Source organism: Camponotus floridanus, unplaced genomic scaffold, assembly GCF_003227725.1.
Source record: "Camponotus floridanus strain SB8 unplaced genomic scaffold, Cflo_v7.5 scaffold48, whole genome shotgun sequence".
In the NCBI taxonomy this organism is placed as follows: domain Eukaryota; kingdom Metazoa; phylum Arthropoda; class Insecta; order Hymenoptera; family Formicidae; genus Camponotus; species Camponotus floridanus.
This window is the reverse complement of record NW_020229636.1, coordinates 1,335,040-1,358,722: the sequence shown is the minus strand read 5'-3', so window position 1 is coordinate 1,358,722 and position 23,683 is coordinate 1,335,040. Positions and strand designations below refer to the sequence as shown.

At 31.4% G+C, this 23,683-nt stretch overlaps 1 protein-coding gene across 1 annotated transcript; it reads left to right on the top strand.

The window, feature by feature from the left end:
• Positions 1-616: 616 nt before the first annotated feature.
• On the top strand, positions 617-23,556 carry LOC105258732. Its single transcript, XM_025412161.1, has 4 exons — positions 617-967; positions 12,553-12,673; positions 16,215-16,313; positions 22,121-23,556. Exons 1-4 carry the CDS (start codon positions 959-961, stop codon positions 22,144-22,146), a joined length of 255 nt encoding a protein of 84 aa, XP_025267946.1. The 5' UTR covers positions 617-958; the 3' UTR covers positions 22,147-23,556.
• Positions 23,557-23,683: the final 127 nt, after the last annotated feature.

Below are 23,683 nucleotides of genomic sequence, written 5' to 3'. Positions count from 1 at the left end.
ATTTTGCCATAAAGGATTACGCCAGCTAATTTGCCATCTTTATGAGCAGCAAGAAAGAGCTTCTTTTTGTCGCAAAAAAGAGAAGAATTGCGGTTCAGTCGACATTAATCACAATTTGCATTGTTTTTTTGTTTTATTTTTCGTTCTTTCCGCAGACGTAATCACAGATGGTTCCTTCACATATTTATTAAATATTTAATAAAACATTTATAATAAAATGATTATTTTTTATTTTTATTGCTTGTCAATGTTACTTTGCTAAGTGAAAAATCTTTTACTTTTATTCGATTCAAAGTACACTTTACGAATTTATATATATAAAAAAATACTCTGTGCCACTTTCTTCCTCCTTCCTTGTCGTGATTCACAAATAAAAAAATAAAATATCGAATCGACTATCTGCCTGCGAAGTGGCTGCAATCTTTCTGCTGTTTCACTGCTGCCTATCCGCGGTATCCCCACGAGGCGAAGGTCACCTTGACCATCACTGGCGCCCCTCGGAAGGGTAATGATTCGGATGAGGGCGCAAGAAGAGGGGAACAGGGAGCCGGCCGCGGGTGGCCTCCAACGGCGACATATAAGTTCCAGGAATGGTCCCCACCTGGAGTCAAACGGTCCTCTACGCCAGCAGAGACGGACAGTACTTGTGAGCCGCCGATCCGATCCGATTATCTAGGATTTACACCGTTACTTTGAGGAACCTTTATTCTACTCTAGACCCGCAAACAGTAGTAGGCGTTGCTTCCGGAGCCCCCCCTACCATCCACGACCATCACACCGGGAACGTACCCCCGCGAGACACAGGTGGCACACCACCGTGCTCTGTTCCTAGGCTCTCGCCGACTAACGAGAGTGCAACTGCAGTTGGCGGCCGACTTGTGCACGGTTCACGGGGAACGCGGAGAACGTGCTCGTTCCGTCTCGCGGTAGTTTCGGGAAGATCAAGAAAGAAAGAGAGATGAGACTCGTAAGTACATTGTGTCTGTGATATTTCATACGAAGATTAAAAATGGAAATCGAGAAAAGACCGAGAAATTATCTTTTCGATTCAAGAGTTTTTTTTTGCTCTTCCATAGATAATATAAACGAGAGTGTTTTGTTTTGAATTAATGAAATTCGTGAGAAACTCGATAGAGATATACTAAAAATTTTCTAATTGTAAAGTGCAGATCTTTATGAAAAAATAGAGCAAAGTATGTTGATTCTTACACATTGATGGATTTCTTTTAGATCGCTCACTTGTCATTATTAATTAAAGCATAATTTTATTTAGATAATTACCTTACGTTTTAGTATTCTATGGATCACATTTCCATGGTATGATATTTCATTCTGATAAATTTTTGCGACGTCAAATTTCGTACTGAACTTTTTGCTTGAAGCGAAAGCGAATTTAGTATTCCCATATCAAATTCAAATTCCATTTTTCTTTGTCCACTTCCATAGGATCAGATTGAAATTAGAGAAAGGAGAGCAAATGAGAATTTTATTTACATCATTTCGAGATGTAAAAGCAAAAATATAGGTTTCTAACTATTCCGACTCGACTTTCTACGTTCTTATTTACTGAACCTTGCGTTCGATCATAAAACATGCTTTTTTATGTTTAGTTATCGGTTCGTTTATAGCATCTGCTTGATAATTCTCATTGCAATTAAAATTGCGGAAGGAAATGAACTGCTCTGATTCAGACAGTTAATTAGGCAGAATTAAAATGTTAACAATGTGTTGTCGCGATCTCATCATTGTCAGAATATAATTTCTATGTCATAATTGTTATAAATTTCGGGCTTTCGTAAATTAATTCTTAAAAGAAATAATAGCTAGATAATTTAAATTAAATTTTACTGTAAATGATACGAATAATGGTTAATTTAATTTAAAAACAGAAATTTCAAATGTAGTTACTTAGAAGAAGAAATTATATTTGTAAATTTTAATTTTTTCTGTTATAAATATCATTTAAAACTCGACATCATCAACTATTCATATTTATACTATAATGTTTTTTCCTTTTAATACATATTTATGCGTATTAATCACAAATTATTAGATATGTAAATTGACGGAATAGATTAATTCGTTGTCATAAAGAAGACGAGATAGTACATAGGGATAGTACCCCCCTGCGGCGAATGAAATCTGCAACCATGTGATACTTCATTCACGAGATTCTAGCCAGTGGCAAGACAGGTCTACGGCCTTGCCCCGGGCTGTGTACAATCGTTTGTTGGTGAACTGACATTATCTGACCGGCTTTAGATAGTTCACATATTATGTAACACGTAACAAGAGTGACGTGGTTGCTAAGAAGACGCTTGATGACTATATTTCGAAGAGATCAGTGATCTCTACAGAGTCTAATTCAAGATATATATGTCATAGAAAGAATGGAAACTGAAAATTAGGATATCATTGTCGTTAATTTCTATAATGAATATATTCTATAATGAATATATGTATAAGTATTATTGTGACATGAAAAAATCTGATAATTGATCCAACTTATTATTCGGGTTAAATATTTTAATTTGAACTATGATTTAAGATTATTTATATTCACACACACACACACACACACACACACACACACACACACACACACACACACACACACACACACACATATATAATTTAAATTATGTCGTCCTCGTGCGATTCTTCGATTTACAAAAATTTCCTATTAATAATAAATAAAATGATGAGGTAAATAAATAATGTAAAGCAATATACAAATATTAATTGTTATCTGAAATTCGCTATGATTTATGCTGTGCTTATTTTCTTTTTGAAATATTACATATATTACACTATATCTTTCTTTCTTTATAACATAGTAAAAAAAAGAAAAATCAAATTAAATAAATCTGAACTTAAATTTATAGAAAGTGTAACAACCCGTTACCGTCATGAGAGAGACTAATGCTATAATTAATATACTGATTTTTAAATTATATTTTAAAAAAAACTTGAAACATATGTTTAAAATTAATCAATTTAACAATTTAATCAAGTTGCATAACTATTTAATCTAATTAATAAACTTCTGAGCTAACATTTAGATCAAGAAACATCTCTGTCAAGTATCAAGTTTGATTTTAAATTGATTTGAAGTCATGTGCAGAGCAATAATGTTTTTTAATTACACAATATTTTCCAAGCATTATCTTCCCAACTAAATTTTGTGAGAAAGTCACACTAATAATCTTGACTGGTTATGCAAACTATTAATGAAAATTTCGTAACGATCAAGAAATTCTGGTTTACCATACTATAATTTTGCAGACACTGAATTTACCCTATAATTCGCGCGTCAAACTATGCGACATTAATAGTATCTTAGCAAGCGATTATTAGTACTGTTTATACGCAAAATATTTCATTTGATTATTAATTGAAGATAATATCAACACTTTTGCGAAAATATAGCTTCTGTACAACATTAAATAAAATAGAATCGTCGCGAAAAATATTTATGTTAAATTTCTAATGGCTCTTATTCTCTCAATTTGTTTTAAATTTGTAATATATGCTTTTATTTGTTTAAATGCTCTCTTTATTTTTCAAACTTCTAACATCAAATAAGTTAATAATTAAATATTAAAATATTATATATATTACACGATATATATATTACACGAATCGATATATATGATATTTTCATAGATAAATCTCTATCGAGACAAGTTTATTGTAGGCATAACTGGAATGGATTTAATCCTGGAGTGGCATGCAGAAAGTCACAGTCGTGTCATTTTCTTCGCGATTTCACAAGTAGCGGTTGGCTTTAATAAACAAGAATGATATGCTTGACTTAACGTAATTAGAATATGTATATTTTTATTTTATTATTATTTAGAATATGTATATTTTTATTTTATCATTATTAAAATATGTATATTATTATTTTATTATTAATTTTATTATTTTTTATTTTATTATTAATATTATTATTAATATTTTTTTTAAAGTACACAACAAATTTTGCCAAAAATAGATTATAATATATTATATAATAATATATAATATCTGTACATTCTCACCTCTTGCGTCTCTTTTTATTAAATTATTATAACTGTTTTCTTTATTATAATTTTCACCTACTTATTCGCTCTCTATTGCTATTTGTTCTTCCTATCAATTAATATATAATATATTATATAATTATATATATAATATTATAGTTATAATATTATAATATTATATTATATAATAATATATTATATATTATATAATATATTATATAATATATTATATAAAAATAGATTATAATATAATATATTATTTTTTTTATAAAAAACTCTATTCAATTTTTATAATATAATTAGAAAATGTATGGTTTAAAAAACCTATTATTTCAAAATTTTTAATTTTATAAAGTTAAAATTTTTTTATTTATCTTTTTTATGAATTTATTGAGGAATTATCCACATCTTAGATGAAATTATTACAATTGCTTTCGATTTATTTTGATCGTAATCTTACGCATGCGACTGTATATCTAATAAAATTATATAAAGTATCATTATTTCCTATTAATACAACATTTATTGAACATTTATTGAACAACGAAAAATCATAAATACTTTTTATAAGCTAAAATATAATTCTAATAAATTTATATATACGTAAATCGATCATCGAAATTCCTTGACTTATAAGAATATATAAGAATTAATTTTAAAATGCTTGATATTACCAGAAAATTATGTTATCAAAAATATTATTTTATAGACACTATTTTTTGTATCTTCTTAATAGTAAACGATCATATTATTGCTGATATATTATTATTGCATTAACGAAACATATAATTATTCAATATATATTTATAATTTGTATTTTAGGCATAAAATAAAATAATCAATAAATACTTCATCATATGCATTTATATGCATATGTAATAGAAATATATATATTTATATATGTCAAATAATATAAAATTCTAAATTCTAAAATTAAAAATCTAATAATAATTTTATAATATAAACTTTTTATTAAGTCTGAATTATACACATTTTAATCTAATTATTTTCTTTTGTTTTTTAATATAATTTTTCTCTTTCATTTTCTTTTTGAAATATCGTGATACAATACAATACATTTTGTTAAACATTGACATTTGAATAGATGTCAATGGTTACATATCTTACTAATTATTCAACTGTGACAATCACTGTGAACAATCTTTTCCACTTTCTTGAGTAAGCACTTCATATCAAGCATTATCAAAAATCAATGCTAACATATAATATATTAGAAGTATTTACTTATGTTATGTTATATTTACCTAACGAAGAAAGGAAATTACTTTCTAGGAAGAGGAAATAAAAGTAGAAACAATAATGTATTTCTGATAAAATGGAAAAAAGTACTACTTATGCATAACATTTTTAACTGAAAAATTTTATCTTTATTTTTCTTTTTTATTAATTTTGTTCATATTATTTTATAGTATTTTTGACGCAAATTTAAAAAAAAATTCTTCTCTTTTCTGCAAATTTTGTTAAATATACGTTTGAAATACTTTTTGTTTGTATGCATTTCAAATCTTTTTATTATGAACATACTTTCAACAACTCTAATCCTTTCTTTGTAATAGCTGGCTTATTGCCAAGGGCGAGATCGTTGTAATATTAGCACAGCAAACGTGCTTCTTCTGGAATGAATTTAGTGCGTATACTTTCACTTGGCAGCACTTTATATGATATGGTGTAAAAATATTGTGCTCTTGTAACTCTCGCTTACCGCGTTTTACATACAGATGCAATCAAAAGAATAAATGTTAATTAAATTCTCTTAATGGTTTAATTTTAATTATTTAGGGCAACTTTTCTAACACTTTTAAATTTCGAATACAAAAACTTGATTTTGAGAGAAAGAATAATAATATGTATTTTACTTTTTACACATACGCACATGCAAATTATTTTCAGTTTATGAAATCGCTTGGTTAAGTTATATCTTGTAAATTTCTCGGCTTTTTGATTGCAACTACCATGAAATAATTTTATTACATGCAACAAATCAATTTTGCAAAAAAAAATGTCTTTCAACTCATAAAAGAAGCAAAGAAAGTGACGTTTATTTTCTTCTCTAAGGAAACATTGTTGTCGAGATGCATGCGTTGTCCGTAACGTGCAATTTTCTAACCATTTCAAGAATTGTAAGTTAAACAATAGATTCTCATAGTTGCTTTTTCACTTTCCTTTTCTCTTTTTGGCCATTATGATTAAGTTCGCGAAATTTACGTAATAATTGCAAATGTTTTCCGTAATATTGACTACAGTTTTGTTTCGTCATTGACTTTTGTGAAAGAGAGGAAATCATCGACCACATGTCCGTGTTAAAAGGAAATTTCATGCGGGCATAGAAAATCGCATTTGCGTTGACCGACTGCGGTATCGTTGGCGTAACGAATTTAATCACGACACGTTAGGCAAGTACATGGATACTAAACAGTCTGTAATGTTACAAACCGCATCTCATAAACAGAACGATTTTCCTTTAAACTTAACATCCGCAGCCGAATTGTGGTAGATTTCTGTGAATATTGGCATTGTTCAGATTTCGTACAAACGGTGCAATTTTACATGAAACGACATTATTATTAACTTTCGGATTGCTTCGACATAAACGAAGATAATTATACATACCTCGCATCGCATAATTTAAAAATAAAAAATTTAAAAAAAAATAATAATTGGGATATGTAACTGTTTGATATTGAGAATCAGATGTAATTTCTCTTTCTGCGTGCTGAGATCAACGTTTCGAGTCGAATTCCCGTGCATTTCCTCGAAATAAATTACGGCGGCATTACCGGGATTTATTCCGACTAGTGTGAAATTATGGAAAATTACACATTTGTATTTGTACGGTCCACCATTAATTTTCAGACACATGCATTAAATGAAAATGATTGTTCATATTTTGATTTAAAAATAAAAATTTCTACTATAGCAGAAAAATAATGAATTATCTTATAATTTTTATTATTTTTGTGCTTCTATTGAAATACATAAATGACCTTGAAATTGTGATATTTTATTTTACTTTGTAAAAAAATATGAAAAAACAAATTATGATTATGTTTATATTTAATATGAATAAATTATCTTTATGTTTAATATAAGTTATGATTTTCCTGACATATTCAGGAAATAAACATATGTTTCTCTCATAATACTCATTAAAATGTAAATTAGCATCATTATGGCAGGCATTTCACTACAAGAAAGTAATTTAACGAAATATTTATATTGCAATCTGTTGTGTATAAATGCATTTCGGATGCACTGTAACGTGCAAAAAAATACGAAAGATGTTTCATAATTTTTTAATTATAAAACATCTCCCGATATTTTATTTTTTAATTCCGTTTTATAATTTTTTTCATAAAAAGTAATAAAAGTAAACAACATATTACAGAAATTATATAAACTTTTAAACTTTCTTTCTTCTCTCTTTCTCTTTCTCTCTTTATAATTTCTCTTAAACTTCAACTATGTCTTATATTATGTATTATAAATAATCGATAGTATGTTCAACAATACGTTGTATATTAATAACTGTCGATTATATATAAAAAACAGAGATTATAGAATAAGGAAGTGATTTCTAATTCCTACGATGATAAATGAATTAAAGATTTTGTTATCGCAAATTATTTTGTAGCCAACATTTGTTTTAAATTTTTATCTATCAATGTGATTTTTGCTCTCTATATAGACACAATCTAATTACATCAATTAACATTAATGATGTAAAAGTTCTACATAGACAGGAATAAGTGGAGTACGGTCCGCTTCACTTCGATGTTAAATGCGGAAGTACACCTATTAATTCGCGCGATATACATATATATACATGTATAATAAGTATTTAACCGTATATTCTTTAAGCGTTTAAGTATATTAGAGATTAATCTCTCTTTTTGCGATAATAAATCGAGTGATTTTTGGAGCAAGTAAATCATTTATTGGCAAAAATTCCATTGGCAAAAAACTGCAATAAATAAAAAATGAATTCATTTAATTAAATCTATAATCACGCACAAACACGCGTTTTTAACTTAACAAATATCAAGTAACATATTTAACTAAAATTATTAATGAATAATTTAAAAAGTAATAAATTAATATGTATTAAGCAATCTTTATTTATACATATATTGCATTTATATGTACTGTACACTATATAATCAATAAGAAATTTATTTTATTTTATTAGTAATAAAAATAAAAACATATTTACAGTCAGATATTTAGCACTCACTATGATCTCGTTAATGTAATATTTGTGCAAAACAAATGCAAATTAGTGAAATTAATACCGGTCTATTATACCGGTTTGTCGAATTTTTATTGCAAGTTTTTCTACGGAAAAATCATAAATAAAAACTTAAGATTGAATAATTTGCATAGTGATATTGTATAAATTGACATATTGCATAAGTAAAATTACTAAGGCATTAAACTAATAACTTGATATTTCAAAATGATTTCAATTTTAATTGATTGATCTCTTATCGATTTAGAGATAGGTTCAAGAAACATAGATCAGGAAATCATTATTTAAATTATTATTTTCATAATAAGTAAAAAGAGATTTTCTAATAAGAGAGAAATATCAACTGATAGTTTTTAATAATAAAAAAACAGAAATTGCAAATTTTAACGTTAATTAAGACTTTTTGATTTTTCGCGTATAACGCGAATGGTAATATAATAAATTAATATACCGCATAAAATCTTCGCAACGTGTCACATGTGTGACATGTGCTCCAATATCTTTCGAAAAAATCATTTCTAATCCCATAAATATCGCGACAACGGGATGTGTGCGCACGCCTTGCATGAGTTATTATATCATAGATGATGAATATTCATCGATGTGTCATACGACAGAGACGCGGACAAAACAGCGCAATGAAATACCGCCCGCGTAATGAAACCGCTCCGTTGTCCGCCCGCATTACTCTGACACGTCGCATTTTTTTTCCTGAACGGAACGCGGGTAACGAACGCGCGGGTGCAACCTTTGAGCGGTGAACAATCGACGCGCGTGATTGCACCCATCGGTTACACCGGTCGATCGTTACCGTCGCGGGCGATATCGATTCTCGCGACTCGTAAAACAAATTGCCGACCGAAGCGGTCTTTTCGCGAGCGCGAAATCGCGATTGCAATAAACCGCCGTGGTTTTTCCTCGCAATCATCTACACACTCGCGGAGATATCTGGCCGACATAATCTCTCGGCGGTCACAGTCTTACGCACATGTGTGTCGCACTTTGTAGATTTCGTAGAAACGAAGGCGATGATGCCACCCGATGGCGTGGCTCTTTCTAAATTACATGTATTACTATTTCCTTGGGCTCGGCGCCACACTTTTCCCTCGATATTATCGTTGCATTGTCATTGAATTTCCGCTTGACTGACTAGTGTATCGCAATCGCCAGTCTGATCTTTTCTGTTCCATTCGAAGATTCTATTTCTCTGTCGTGGAATTCCATTTCAACGTGCGAAAATAAAAGTGCGCTTTGCCTTCACCTTGTTTACGCGTGGTATGAACGAGAGATGAAACTACGGCAATGATAAATGCTACATTGAGATTGAACATAGTTGCACGCAATCAAGATTTTCTCTCGCACCTCGATTTTCATGTTTAATTTTGTTATGGCGTGACGTTATTAATAATAGCCGAAGGAACACGAAAAGTTTCCGAGAAAGATTTAATCATTAAAATGAGATTGTTTCAAAGAAAGAAATTAGAGTTATAACGAATGGATATAATTTACTATATATTGCCATAGTGTACGTCGTGTCTAATTAACTCTCACATAAAAACGAGAGGGAAATGTTTATGTTTGATATAAATTCGCATATAATTTGACATGTCACACGCATATTATATCTAATCTTTCTAGTCTTTTTAATTTCTATTTAACGACTTCTGCGTGGCTACTCCGTTTTCATAGGTCGCGAGATCAATGCTATTGTATGTCTAATGAACAAAGTGAATTATGCTCGGGACACGCGACCGCGCATGATAAGAATCGGAAACAAGAAAGCGTGCCTCTCGCTCTGCGAGAAAAAGAATCGTGAATGATGGAACGCGCATTTATGCTCTTTTAAAGGATATTATTAAGTAAAAGCCGCTGTCAATCTGCAGTTCTTGCAACCGAACCGAAGTATTAATCTATCTTTCCGCTTTCGTATTCATTCTCATATAGTCATCCGTTCAATAACATCCAAACTCATTCCATTCATTGCGAGATTTTCAATCCGTCAATTATGCTCCGAATGCAACATTATTGCATTACGCTTTTAAGATAATAATCTACATTTGGAATTAAACACGAGTGTGAAACGAGCCGCGTACATTATTAGAAAATTGATAATAAATCGTGACCACGTGTCTGCGCTACTTTTCCATCATAATTTTCTTATTAAGTGGATAAAATCGTCGTTATAAAAAATATCGTTGCAGTCAAATCCTGAATTTCTGAAGTCGATTTATCGTAGATTAAAATCTCATCCGAAGTCATAATGTAACAGGAATCGGTCTCGAGTTTCCTGTTTGAATATTAAATGCGAATACATATCTACTTGCATACAATCAAAAAACTTTCAATTGAGAAACCTTTCGCGTGCGCATTCATAGTATTTGAATTTTAAACATAAATCACCGAGCGCATTCGCCTTGACATTGCGCCGGTAAGAGAAAATCGCGCAAAAAGAGGCGGAAAGTGACCGTGGCGGGAGCTCACCTTGCCTTTGATATAGAGATCTCGCGGACAAATTAACTCTCTAGCAGCAAACTGGTATTGCACTTCGTTCCGACGATTGAGATAACCTTTACCCACGATTGCTCCAAGAACCCAGCTTCGTAATTGCGAGGTACGGTGTCCTTCGACGCGTCTGACGATACCTCGAGTGTCGTCAAGAGATTCGTAAATCGGCTGTAATGATTTCATCAGGCTTTACGTAACAAGAATGATCTTGAGGAAAGAAGAAATTAGGTCCGAAGATTCTATCCTATTGCTCCACCTTTCTCGAGTTTGCGCAAGAACGACGAAATTTATGCCGCGATAACAGATTTTTGAAGCGAATGCGATTTGCGTCATGCGAATCTAACTGATCCTTTCTGTAGCTTTTTTCAATGGTTTGATTGTGACAGAATTCCTTTTACATTATACACACTAGTTTGATTGTGATAGAATTCTTTTTACACAGATTATACAGATTGAAAGGCAAGAGAGTGAAAGACAAAGATTAAACACGAAATGATTATTTCAGTCATAATATCTAAAATTGATAAATTACAAATTATAAGAATTGTTGCTGTCGAGAACAAAATTATTATTAATAAAAAGTATATAAAGTCACGTAACGTGAATTTTTCACTGTAATTAATATCATTATTTATGGATTTAAAATCTTTGTGTCAAAATTTAATTTTTTGATTCTTTGAGTATCGAACAGTTTTTGATAAAATGTGAATATTGATAAATGTATCTGCCTCTAAATATTCCAGGTATTTAGAGAGAAATATCGTTATGGAGTCGTAAATTTCTTTGGCTTATGGTGAAAATTGTGGTAAGCGATCGATTAATCATAAAAATTGTCATGCACTTTCGTCACAGACGATATAACTTCAAAGCTCGGAAAGTGCGTGGTCAGATGTGCATTAGATTGCAGGAAGAAAGATAATTCCGATGTTTTACAACGCGCAATTTTCAACGCACGACTGTACATTTCTATCGGCTTTTAAAGCCTGTCTTGATAATTTAAAGCCTATCACTCGCTATCATTATGCAGCTAGTGTCATTATTTAACATCTGACAGGTCTACCTGAGTCTTTAATATAACATAACGATAATTACCATAATAACGGTCATTTTTGGACAGTTGTAATGCGGATAAAATTATCCTCGCAATGATTTGCTCGTTTACGGTACGCAAAGCACGTTTTGTCAGACAGCTGTTGCTACATGAGAATCTAAGTGATTAGAGACTACGTGAAAATACTCTTACTTTATTATAATTAATAGCCGACAATTTATATATGTGAAATAAGTGAGATACGTTCTTTATATCTATTTTTCATTCGGATCTATGTAAATCACCGGTATAGTCTCTGAACGTGTGAATGCTCATTGAGAAAGATTGTTTCTCAATTAAACGTCCTATGCTAATATCATGCACTTGTGTAGAAACCTTTTTGTAAACGAGGCGTTGCCCTACTTTGTAATATAGTTTAAAAGTATGAGACTAAATCTTTGAGACCTATTTTTTTGGATCCATACATTACATTTCCTTTTCGCAACAATTTTCACAATACATTCTACAATTTATAAATTAAAACGTTTATTATCTTATTGTGTTGTCACAGATATATTATTCTTTGTATGAAAATTTTTTAATTTAGAAACTTGTAAAGAAAAATCTTTTAAATTTATCGGGACACACTCTTGAAAATTAATATAATCTTTAGAAAGTATTCCTTGTATCTATATGAGAATTTATGAACAAACTTTTACTTGCAGATAATTCTAGTCCCATTTATCATGGCTATTCTGACGGGAGCCTCGGCGCAGAATTTCAGGCATTTCTTCGGGGGATTTAGCCCTTATATCCAGGCCGCGAGAGATCCGAGATCGAATAGAGGTAAGTTATTTAAAGAACAATGACAGTACGACAATAACAGTTATTTTATGCTACATAAAGCTTAGAATTATATTAACATGAAATTTTTATATTATATTTTATCTTTTAAAAAATTATTTTTGAATATATCATTATTAATGATATAACTAGTAATAATTTTAGAAGAATTTAGATTAATGTAATATAATCATTGTTAAGATTTTATTTATGATATAAAGTTGTAAACTACAGTCCAAATACAGAAATTTCTGGTGTAACTTTTCTAGTTTTCTGAGGTAACCTTTGCACTTTTATAAGCGTGCAGCTATATCAATTTGCATAATTCGAAGACGATTTGTCGCTATATTATTAGTGGGACTGCACATTTGCTACGAAACAATTACGCTTTCCTTTTTTATTTGTACGCTGTTATTAGACTTTTCAAAGTGGTCGTTCAAGTTTACGATATGCTTCGGAAGCATTCTCCTTGTATATCCTCCATGTTATCAGGAAGCTGAAAATCGTGCAATTACGATAATTTGTTATTATGTTTGAACTGTTTGCATACGCCATCAAGAACCGGCCTTGTTTCATGTGCAAAATAAAGATAGACATTCACACACTGCTCTCTTAGACTTCTACAATCGTTGGAAAGTTCTTCCTTAATGTAAAATATCTCTTGGAAACGAAATTTCATTTATTAGAATTATCGAAAAATAAAATAAATTATAATTGTACTTATATGTTTCATATATTATTGATCTAAAATCTTGCAAAAAATTAGAATTATACAACAATATACAACTTTTTCAGCATATAATCTCGCTATAAAATGTTATTTATTCTATTTATTATTTTAAATCATATAAATCTTAATTTAATTTTGGAATTGATGTAATTAACATATAATGATAAACTAAAGATTGAAAACTTAAAATTATTGTAATCCTAAAATTTATTTAACAGTTTGAAAAATTTTAATTAGAAATTCAGCAGATAAAATTGATAAAAAAATTACACGGAAATATTTTAGAGAATTAATTGTTACAGTTCTCATTATTGTATCGCGTTTGTTTATATAACATTTTGTACAAGACTCATAATCTAACAACTGTTTTTATGACGGTTAAATTCGCTCAACCGTAAAGATCCAAGATATAAAAGGAATGCTCTTGGTAAAGTCGTATAATCAGACGATTGATTGCAAGAGAAGAACGAGACCGAATTGAATTGTAGAGTTTCGCAGTTAATATAGAACCTATATCTAGCTTAGACGGTATGAAACTTTTACCGGAACAGCGAGACTAACTAGAAATTTACTTGTATACGTGTATACGTGTATGCATGTAACGGAAGGAAAAGCTAATGTTTATGTATCGTGAGCATCGTGAATTATGATAAAATGTTTAATAACGTAGTGCACCGACCATCTGGCTTCTGTCAATTATATTCCTATATTGGATATAATTGACAATTAATAAATGGTAACATGTTTGTAGAAAATATTGACACGAATTTTATAATGTATTATAAAATATGATTTATGGAAATAGAAATTACTTTATGCTAAAATTTATTCTAACATAATAAATTTATAAACATATAAATTTAACATGATATTCTAAAAATATTGCAATCTACATCTAACGTTGCAATACATTCCTCGACTCCTAGTTGATTGAACTACATGTTATTTAAACTATGCATAAACACTATTGCACGAGCAGGATATTCGAGCTTTGTAACTAGTTACAGTATTATTATGCGCATAACAGCATTGGTATGAGTGTCAAGTTCAAATTCAAGTATGATAAATAATATGGCATATACTACGTGTCTGACGAAATCCTCAACAAGTAGCCTAAGTCATATAAATCACAATTTAACTCAGCCAACGCAAATGCTAACGCTCAAGTCGTATACGCGATCGAAATCCTAATAGAAGGTATTATTTTGCTGTTACTGTCTATCCTGTAATATACATGCTTCTTATTTAGCTCACGCATTTTAAATTCTTGTAGTCAAACGTCAAAAATTTTGAAATGTGTACATCTCGCACTTTACAAATGATTAACGCTTTCGACAATCCTTTCGACAATCTATCTTGCGGTCATACTTTTCATTATATCAAGGCTATTGCTGACAAGAAGTCTGCAATCATCGGGATAACATCAGAGGTCTACATCAGTCAAATAAATTGTCCGTTTTCCTATTGCTAAATATTCATAGCGATTACGCATTGAAGGTGCGGTTAGTTCGCGTATTTTATTACTACGTGTATTTTATTACTTCATTATAAATAATGAAGAGGAAAAAACACGAAAACTGGTGTTTGTTACCTCCATATGTTACATCGCTGAAATAATTATTTTAATAAATTTAAATATATCAAGATAAAGATAATATCTTTATATATACAATATTGCAGTAAATTGATTAGTATAATACACGAAGAAAGCTTCCTGGTATTAGAAAGGATTTTCACTACTGCTCTATAGATAAATTCAACTTTCTTTTAATGAACGACGTAACAATGTGATGCTATTATTAAATGCACTTTATTGAATAATCTAAAATACACGATAAATAAAAGTAATTTGAAAGTAATTTTCACTTATAAGGTTACTGCTTTTGAAGCAGTTCCTCTTTAAAATTACTTTTAACTGTTGGTAAAACTTTTATGTGCCATTAAAATAATAGCTGCCGTCAGTTTTGAAAAATATTAAACGAGTAAACGAATAAAAAATGAATATAAGTACTTAATTGATGTGAGCATATTATAATAATTATAGATGAACATTTTAATATTAAAATATATTAATATAATATATATGCAATTATATTTATCTATAAATAATATTATAAACATATTATTTTATTAAATTTATTATTATTATATATTATAAATATGTATATTATTTTATAATTATATTTTTCTAACAATTCAGTATATATAAAAAAAGATATTTCTATTACGCGAATAAAAGTTTTTAATTAAACTTTTGTGAAATTAATTAAAATTTTCTCAATATTTAATGTGTTAATGATACTTTATTTTCTACTGTGTAACGTGTGTATCAATGCATTAATAAAACTAATAATAATTTTAGTGATTGATCCAAGAATTCAATTAATTTTTCTCAATCTTATTAAACAGTTTTGATAAGACTCTAATAGATTTTGTATATCACTATTTATTGTATTACACAACACACTATAAATACACATATAAATATTGTTTAATATATCTACGGATTATCAAGTTTATTAAAGACGAATATTTACAATAATACATGCTATTGTATTACTATTTGATTATAAATCGTTGATTAATGGTATAGTCCTAAAACAATAGTTACGTTAGGACATTCCAATAAAAATTATGGTAAGAACATCATGTATCTTTTTATATAATTTAATATATTCCTCCAAGATCTTACATTTTTTTTATATCATCTTTTTATATCATGATAAACAATCATGATAATGATTAGCTTCAACGAGAAAATTGTGAGAACGTTTAATTATTGTTAATGTTTATGCATATGATTTTTTTCCGTAGGTCCAGTATTATTCCCACCTGGGCCGCCACCTAATTCAGCTGACTCTAGTGGTGTCATCGTGGGCGCGAGCGGATATGGATTTGTGCCACCCTCCGCAGGTAATTCGTACACCAGGTTCTGAGAATCGAAAGATTCGGAGAAGCATTTAAAAAAAAAGAAAAAGATACAAGAAGGTTCGGGAAAGGAAAGGGATCGGTGATGGAATACGAGTCGGCGAGCCTTCATATGACCAATCCCTGCATGTTAAATAATTTAAAGAGCCGAAAGATAACAGAATAAGATAAAACGAAAAAGAAAGGGAGAGAGAGAGAATATCTCTCATCACGTAATACCTCGTTCACCTCTTTGCACCCAACTTATATATAAGCACTATTTATTTTGTCACCCACAAAATAAGTCAATGTTACACCCACAAACTTTAATTCTATTTTAATTCTATTTTTTTCGTCATGCATGTACAACACTATAGTTGTTGTTTTACAAATAGTTCGAAAAGACACATAAAGCTAATAGCATATTAACATTCCAAAACAATGATATCACGTAATAAAAGAATATCTATGACAATATCAAGTAAGGAGTTTTAATTATTATATAAATTTGTCGCGAAAAAAGTGCGTATGAATGCGTATAAATGTATATAATAACATTGCTGGTTTATTCACACCGAATTGGATACGTCAATATTGATAATATAATGAAATTAAATGCGATATCAAATTGTAAATGCAATATTGCATTTTAATATACTATAATTAAACGAAATATATTAAAACAATAAACGTGATATTTCTTTCATTGTAAAAAATTGCGTGACTATTCGAACAATCTTTATAATTGTTAAGAATATTATAATATATATAAATGCACTGTAACTTAATAAAAAAAAATCTAGCAAAGCTGACGTACGCATAACCCTTGTACAAATTTTGATCTCTTCCTTCATATGTTATATAACGATAAAAAAATTGATTTATTAAAAATTAATACATATGTAATTCCGACTCTCGTGTCGAATACACAGAATTGAGTTCAGATTGGCAAACTGCAGAAATCATTTCCCCATTACCTTTATCATTAGGTTCTCGCGAAGGTCGACTTTGTTACTTTTTCTGACGTCCGATCCTTGAATCTTGACAAGTACGTCATTTTGCGAGTGTACTAATGATATCCCATCGTTCAGTGTTCAAGAATAATAATCAGTTTTTCTCCTTTTACATTCTCGAGAAACTGTACGTGGGGATAGCATTACAATGGACGGATACAATTGCGAGCATGCTAAGCTTCAACTTCGATATCTCGTTCTCTATTTTACGATTCCTATTGAATTGGACGATTGCGATTTCGGGATCGCAAACCGCGACAACGAGACGCAATACTAATACGTGGTACGCGGGTTCTTTAGTCACTCTAGTAACGTGCACCACAGCATATCTCTCCGTCAGCATGCCAGAAATGCACACTAGCAAATAGATAACATAATATCCTGAATTGCAGGTAAGTCTGTAAAGTATATAGTTTAATATATATTATATGAATATATATTTTTTGTTATAATTGAGGGGATTTCAAAAACATCCAATAAACATTTCCGCTGACATAATCTATAATTACATGGTGACGATGAACGTAAATTATTATTATTATTGTTTTTTAAAAATGAAAACTTTCGCTAGATCTTGATCTTATAACCTTGGCATCCAATCATTTATCATCGTTTACTCGAAACTAAGCGAAATTGGATTTACAAATTCGAGATATTCGATTCACAAACCTAGACAGATTGTGAAAGAACCATAGAATACACATAGATTTTCTTATACACACATAGATTTTCTTGCGTAATCGGCTTCTCGATTTCCGTGACCGTAATACAGACAGCATGTCTCTTCCGGTAATTTAAGCATACTCGCGGCTTTCATTTTTTTCGCGCCGTCCTTCGCACCTGCTTTCAACCGTTATCGAAATAGACTCATCAAAAGGCATAACGAGAGACATCATGAGAGGAAGCAAGAGGAAAAAATTGCCACGAGAGAAAAGGAGCGTGAGGTGGAACTTGGTACTTCCTTCTTCCGCGAACGCGGCTGGATACCGGTTTTCTCGCGCGATGAATCTTCAGCCTTGGAACACGCTCGGAGCGTCCGCGACGGTTCAGTGAAAGCGATTTTAGCTACGTGGCCTCGTGTGTGGCTTAAACCCGTTTTACGCGTAACCTTACTTAAGTTGCTCCATTGCGTGTAACAGGTGTTACGAGGTCGACAAGGTTGCCTTTTTGGTCAGCGACCAGCGTTACACGAATGCTGGTGGAGAGACAGAGACCGAAGAGCGAAGATCAATGCTCCCTTAGTCTCGTCTTTGACCCGACCGAATCAGACTTGACGGTCATGCGCGGTCAAGTTCGATCAACTTATTTTATCGTTCGCGCGAATCACGTCCTCCTTTCTCGTTTAATACGAATCCTTTCTCGTTTAATTCTAAAGAAAGGAATTACGATATCAAACGAAGAAACGCAATTTTTCGATCGTTCTTTGATTTAAACAATTTTTTTAACATAAGCGAAAGTCGATATGCGTAAAGATAAAATATGTAAAGGTATGTATCTTAATTGGAGAAATTATGTAACGTTCGTGTTACAGCTTATTGAAGAATTTCGCCAACAAATGTTTATTGAATAACAAAATGATTGCAAAAGCCCATAATTCAGTACTACATTAGTAACCATAAAATTAAGTCTCTCCCTGCGACAGATGTTATGACATCCTCGATGGAGACGATGATTTTAGTCACGAATTTGCAACTGTCTCCTGGAAAGATCAATATTATTCGAGAACCTCAGGTAGTCAAGTTTGCAATCATCGATCGACGAAAGGAGTAAGAACTCTTTCGATTGAGTAATATGTGTGTCTGCGAAATTCAATGCAAAAAACGGAGAAAGAACGTAACCGCGCAATGAGTAATGCGTGGGCACGTTATTGCAATAAAGGCTTGATTCCCGCAATAAAGCTTTATTCCCATAAGCTGAAATATATTTCTGTCGACAATAATTGCCCAATTTGACGAGGACTAGTTGAACAACAAAGATTCATAAATTATTTGTACTCTGAATAACTCCTTGTTTTAGAAATTTGTTGTCTTGTGCGAAAGATTAAATGCAAATACATATTCACTAAATATCATACAACGCTACGTGATGCGATTCCTATAATTCTATAAAAATTAACGAGGGATTATTACTAATGATATTGAAACTCGCGTACGACGCAGAAGAAGTGAATGGTAAGCGAATAAATTCCTCTGGATGAAGAAACACGAGGCGGATATCGAGGGAGGACCTGTATACCTCGCATTTTATAACACTTTGCACTCGTTAATACACGCAACTCGACGCGAAACAGGAATCTCGGCAATCGGGCCATGATTAATGTTGTAGAGCATTAAGGGCAAGAAACGTTAAGCCTGAAGTAAGACTTGAGGTTGTAGTTAGGGTAGCAGCTTTATCGGGACAATTTTGAAGATTAACCAGCCCGTTAGCAGATAACGAGTGTAAAGTATGATTTAATTCTCTGGCGGAGGAGAAGTTAAGGCGCTGAGAACCGTTGAAACACGTACTAATCGGATTGATAAAACCGAAAAAGTGAGATTGATGCAATTCGCGTGCGAGCAACTTCCGTTTTCATGAAATAATTCTCGCAATAATTTTCATTTCTAAAACTCGAGAGATATTCGTGATAAAAACGAGTGCGTGTGAATATCCTTGTCTGCGTTTCCTTATACGAACTCTGTAAGTCTTGCGCAGCTAAACAAATAAAATGAAAAGTGGAAAGATTCTAGAATCAAACGATCATTCGTTTCCCTTAATAGTAATTAAACCCGACGATCTGCATTTAATTATGTAACGCGCAAAAAACTGACGACCCCTCCGGACATCCTTGACAGAAATTTATCTGGGGGTTGAAAGAAGGAGGGAGCGTGAAAAACGAATTTTCTCCAAAACTCGTCGCCAGTATTCCCATGTGGGAACAAACTCTCCTAACTTAACGATGTCTCTGTTAAGTACTTTTTCACGGGACATTAATTTAGAACTTGAATGAAAAGACCTCGCACGACTGCGTTAAAAAGTTTTATAGTGATTCGATATAAAATTAGTGGTTTAATATATTCTGCCAAGCAATGCAAATAATGTCGACGGTATTAAAGCGGCAATGCAAAGTACTATTTTAAGAAGTGCACGTTATTTGCAAGATATTTATCACTTTGCCATTGATTATTATATATCATTATATATTAAATAAATTAAATATATTTTATAGAGCAGCATTTTACATTACATTTTTCATAGAGCAAATATTTCAACGTCTTTGGATAATAAATATTATAATAAATCTTAATATATAAATAAAACTTACAAATCATACTTTTTCACGGGACATTAATTTAGAACTTGAATGAAAAGACCTCGCACGACTGCGTTAAAAAGTTTTATAATGACTCGATATAAAAGTAGTGGTTTAATATATTCAGCCAAGCAATGCAAATAATGTCGACGGTATTAAAGCGGCAATGCAAAGTACTATTTTAAGAAGTGCACGTTATTTGCAAGATATTTATCACTTTGCCATTGATTATTATATATCATTATGTATTAAATAAATTAAATGTATTTTATAGAGCAGCATTTTACATAGAGCAAATATTTCAACTTTGTACAATAAATATTATAATAAATCTTAATATATAAATAAAACTTACAAATCATACAAAAATTATAAATGTAACGTCTAATACGTAAAATTGTATAATTTGCATAACGTTTATAATCTTTTAATATAAAATCAACGGCATTTTCTAAATATCAGCAATATAACGAGGTAGCAAAATAAGCGCTTCGATCATGCAATTCATTTTAAAACCGGATTCGCTCGCCGCCATTTATCGACAATTATTTCGGAACACTATCATTCGTTGTTAGGACGTTTAAATTGACTTTAATCAGAACTGGCAGACTCTTTTCGGTCCCCTAATGGCTTCTATTCGAATCCCTCGTTCGTTTCGCGGTCGACTTTATTATCGACACTGCGTACAATCTTGCTAACGCACACGCATGCTATGTGTGAAACTGAGAGAGAATTGAGAGAGCACCAGGGGACCGGAAAAGCGAGCACCTACTAATCAAAGGGTAGGAACGAAAGGGATGGGGGTCAGTCGCTACTATAGCGGGTGACGAGACAAGGTGACGAGGGTCTTATAATTAGCAGCTTTGAAGTGGTATTACCTCTCGCTACTCATTAGCGACGTTCAAATGCTCTGAGCATTAGCACTTCGAACGAGGCTTTTGGCAATGGCAGATGGAAATCATACGGATTGTTGAACGAATCTGATGAATCTCGCGCTGATAAATTTAAGAACTCTCGACGATAATCGCAAGAATATCGAAAGATAAAAGAAATGGGAGAAAGAGGAGGAAAGAGAGAGAAGGAGAGATAATTTGATTGCGCAGGGAAAATCGAGAAAGTTTAAAAGCGATTTTACCGCGACAATGACGAAGAATCCGGCGGAATCTCCCGGCGTAAGCATCCCGAGCGCGAAAGTGCAAGCAGTTGGCAGAAGCAAAAGTTAATCTCTTCCTTGTTTCCTTGCAGTTTCGCAAGCGGAACAAGAGATGAATAGAATAGTTTCTTTGAATCTGTATAATTACAGTTTAAAGATCATTTGCAAATCCCTTAATATATGATATGAAATATATCCGCGCGATAAGTTTATAAGGAATAAATTTTGTCCATATATATGCGATATATTATTTTTTAAATATTTTTCGATTATTCTGTTGTCACTTTAAATGTCATTTTAATATTAATTCGAATGCTTAAAAATATTTAAGAATCGATTTTTCATTTTTATGTTGCAGGTTACGTCACTTATTTATATTACTAAACGTCGAACGATAGCAAAAGGATGACAATTTAAAGAAGTTCAAGATTTGGGACGTCACGGCTCGCAGATTTTAATTAAAATAATTGTGGTAAATTCATAGCGTTACGCGATGACACGTAGCCATTAAAAGAAGAACGAATCTAGAGTAATTTAACAATAGCTTTTCTATTCATGATTAGAGGCGTGAGAATACTTCCATCTCTTAACTCCTTGCTGGATTACATAAAGTTCTCAAGATAAGAGAAACTATTAGTGCAATACAAATAGAATAATGTAAGTATGTCAGGATGCAATAAAGAATTTCAAATGAACCGTTCCTTCTCAAAGCATAATGAATAACAAGTATTAATGCAAAAAGTGAAAATTTTACGAAACAGCATAAAAAGTAAACGAAATTCATATTTTCTTATCTCTTTAATTAAAGATTATTTAAAATCAATCTATTATAAATGGCATCAATAAAATTAAAATTGATATTATGCTCTCCACTTGGTCTAACGCCGCGATAATCCCGTATAAGGCAACAAGAACGTCCGTTGCATATAATAAAGTCTACGAAAGTACAAGTCGTATTTTATGATGCATTATATTACGGGTACTCGCGCCTTTGCGTGGCAATAACGTTAAGGCGTGTACAAATAATAGCAAGCAGAAAGCATTGTATACGACAGTGCAATCCTAGAACAAAGCGAGCGACGGTGAATTGCGATCCGCTCCGGTATTACAGTTGAGATATTCATAAAAACAAGATTGGTAAATATAAGCGGATCCGCGCTCCGCTGAATTTATAAAATCACTAAAACCAGTGGTAGGTTTTACTTACTGGTAAGTTATTTATTGCGACTGCAATAAATGGCGATTTAATTAAGTGTAGATAGCCTTTTTTGGGGCGAATAGCCGTAATGCGATCCCAAGACCGATCCGTGTTCAAAATGTTACCGCTATACAGAACGATACAGTTTGACAAGTAATACGTAACGTTGCATGTAAATATAGTATATCTTATGGTGCAGAGTAAGAGAGAAATGGACAGAAGTCGCGAATCTCTCTATGAGAAACTATTGCATTTAATTCCGTGATCTAATCGCGATTTTTTTTTAATAAGATAACATTTTACACATTTTATATTTTTTAATTGAGATAACGTTTCACTTATCACGTTCTCGATTAATTTAAACCGCATTCGCCAGATTTAATCGCGTGGTACACACTAGCGAAAAATATGTAAATTCGCAACTTTATCGATCCATGACACCAAAAATGTCATACTTAGAAAGCGTCCTAGATATAATTCCCATTTGTACAATTTTCTGGGGACATATAAATATGGCCGATCTTAGAAGATTTTTGTAAGAATTTTTGTAAGAAACATGTAAATATATTATGTAATCTATAAAAGTGGAATAAAAAACTGGCTATATATCGTATTCACTTTATTACCCCTTACCCATAATTACAAATTTTACATTTGCATATCTTGTAAAATAAATTAAAATGCATTTAAAAATACTTAACTAAATTTCTGTACATTTTTCAA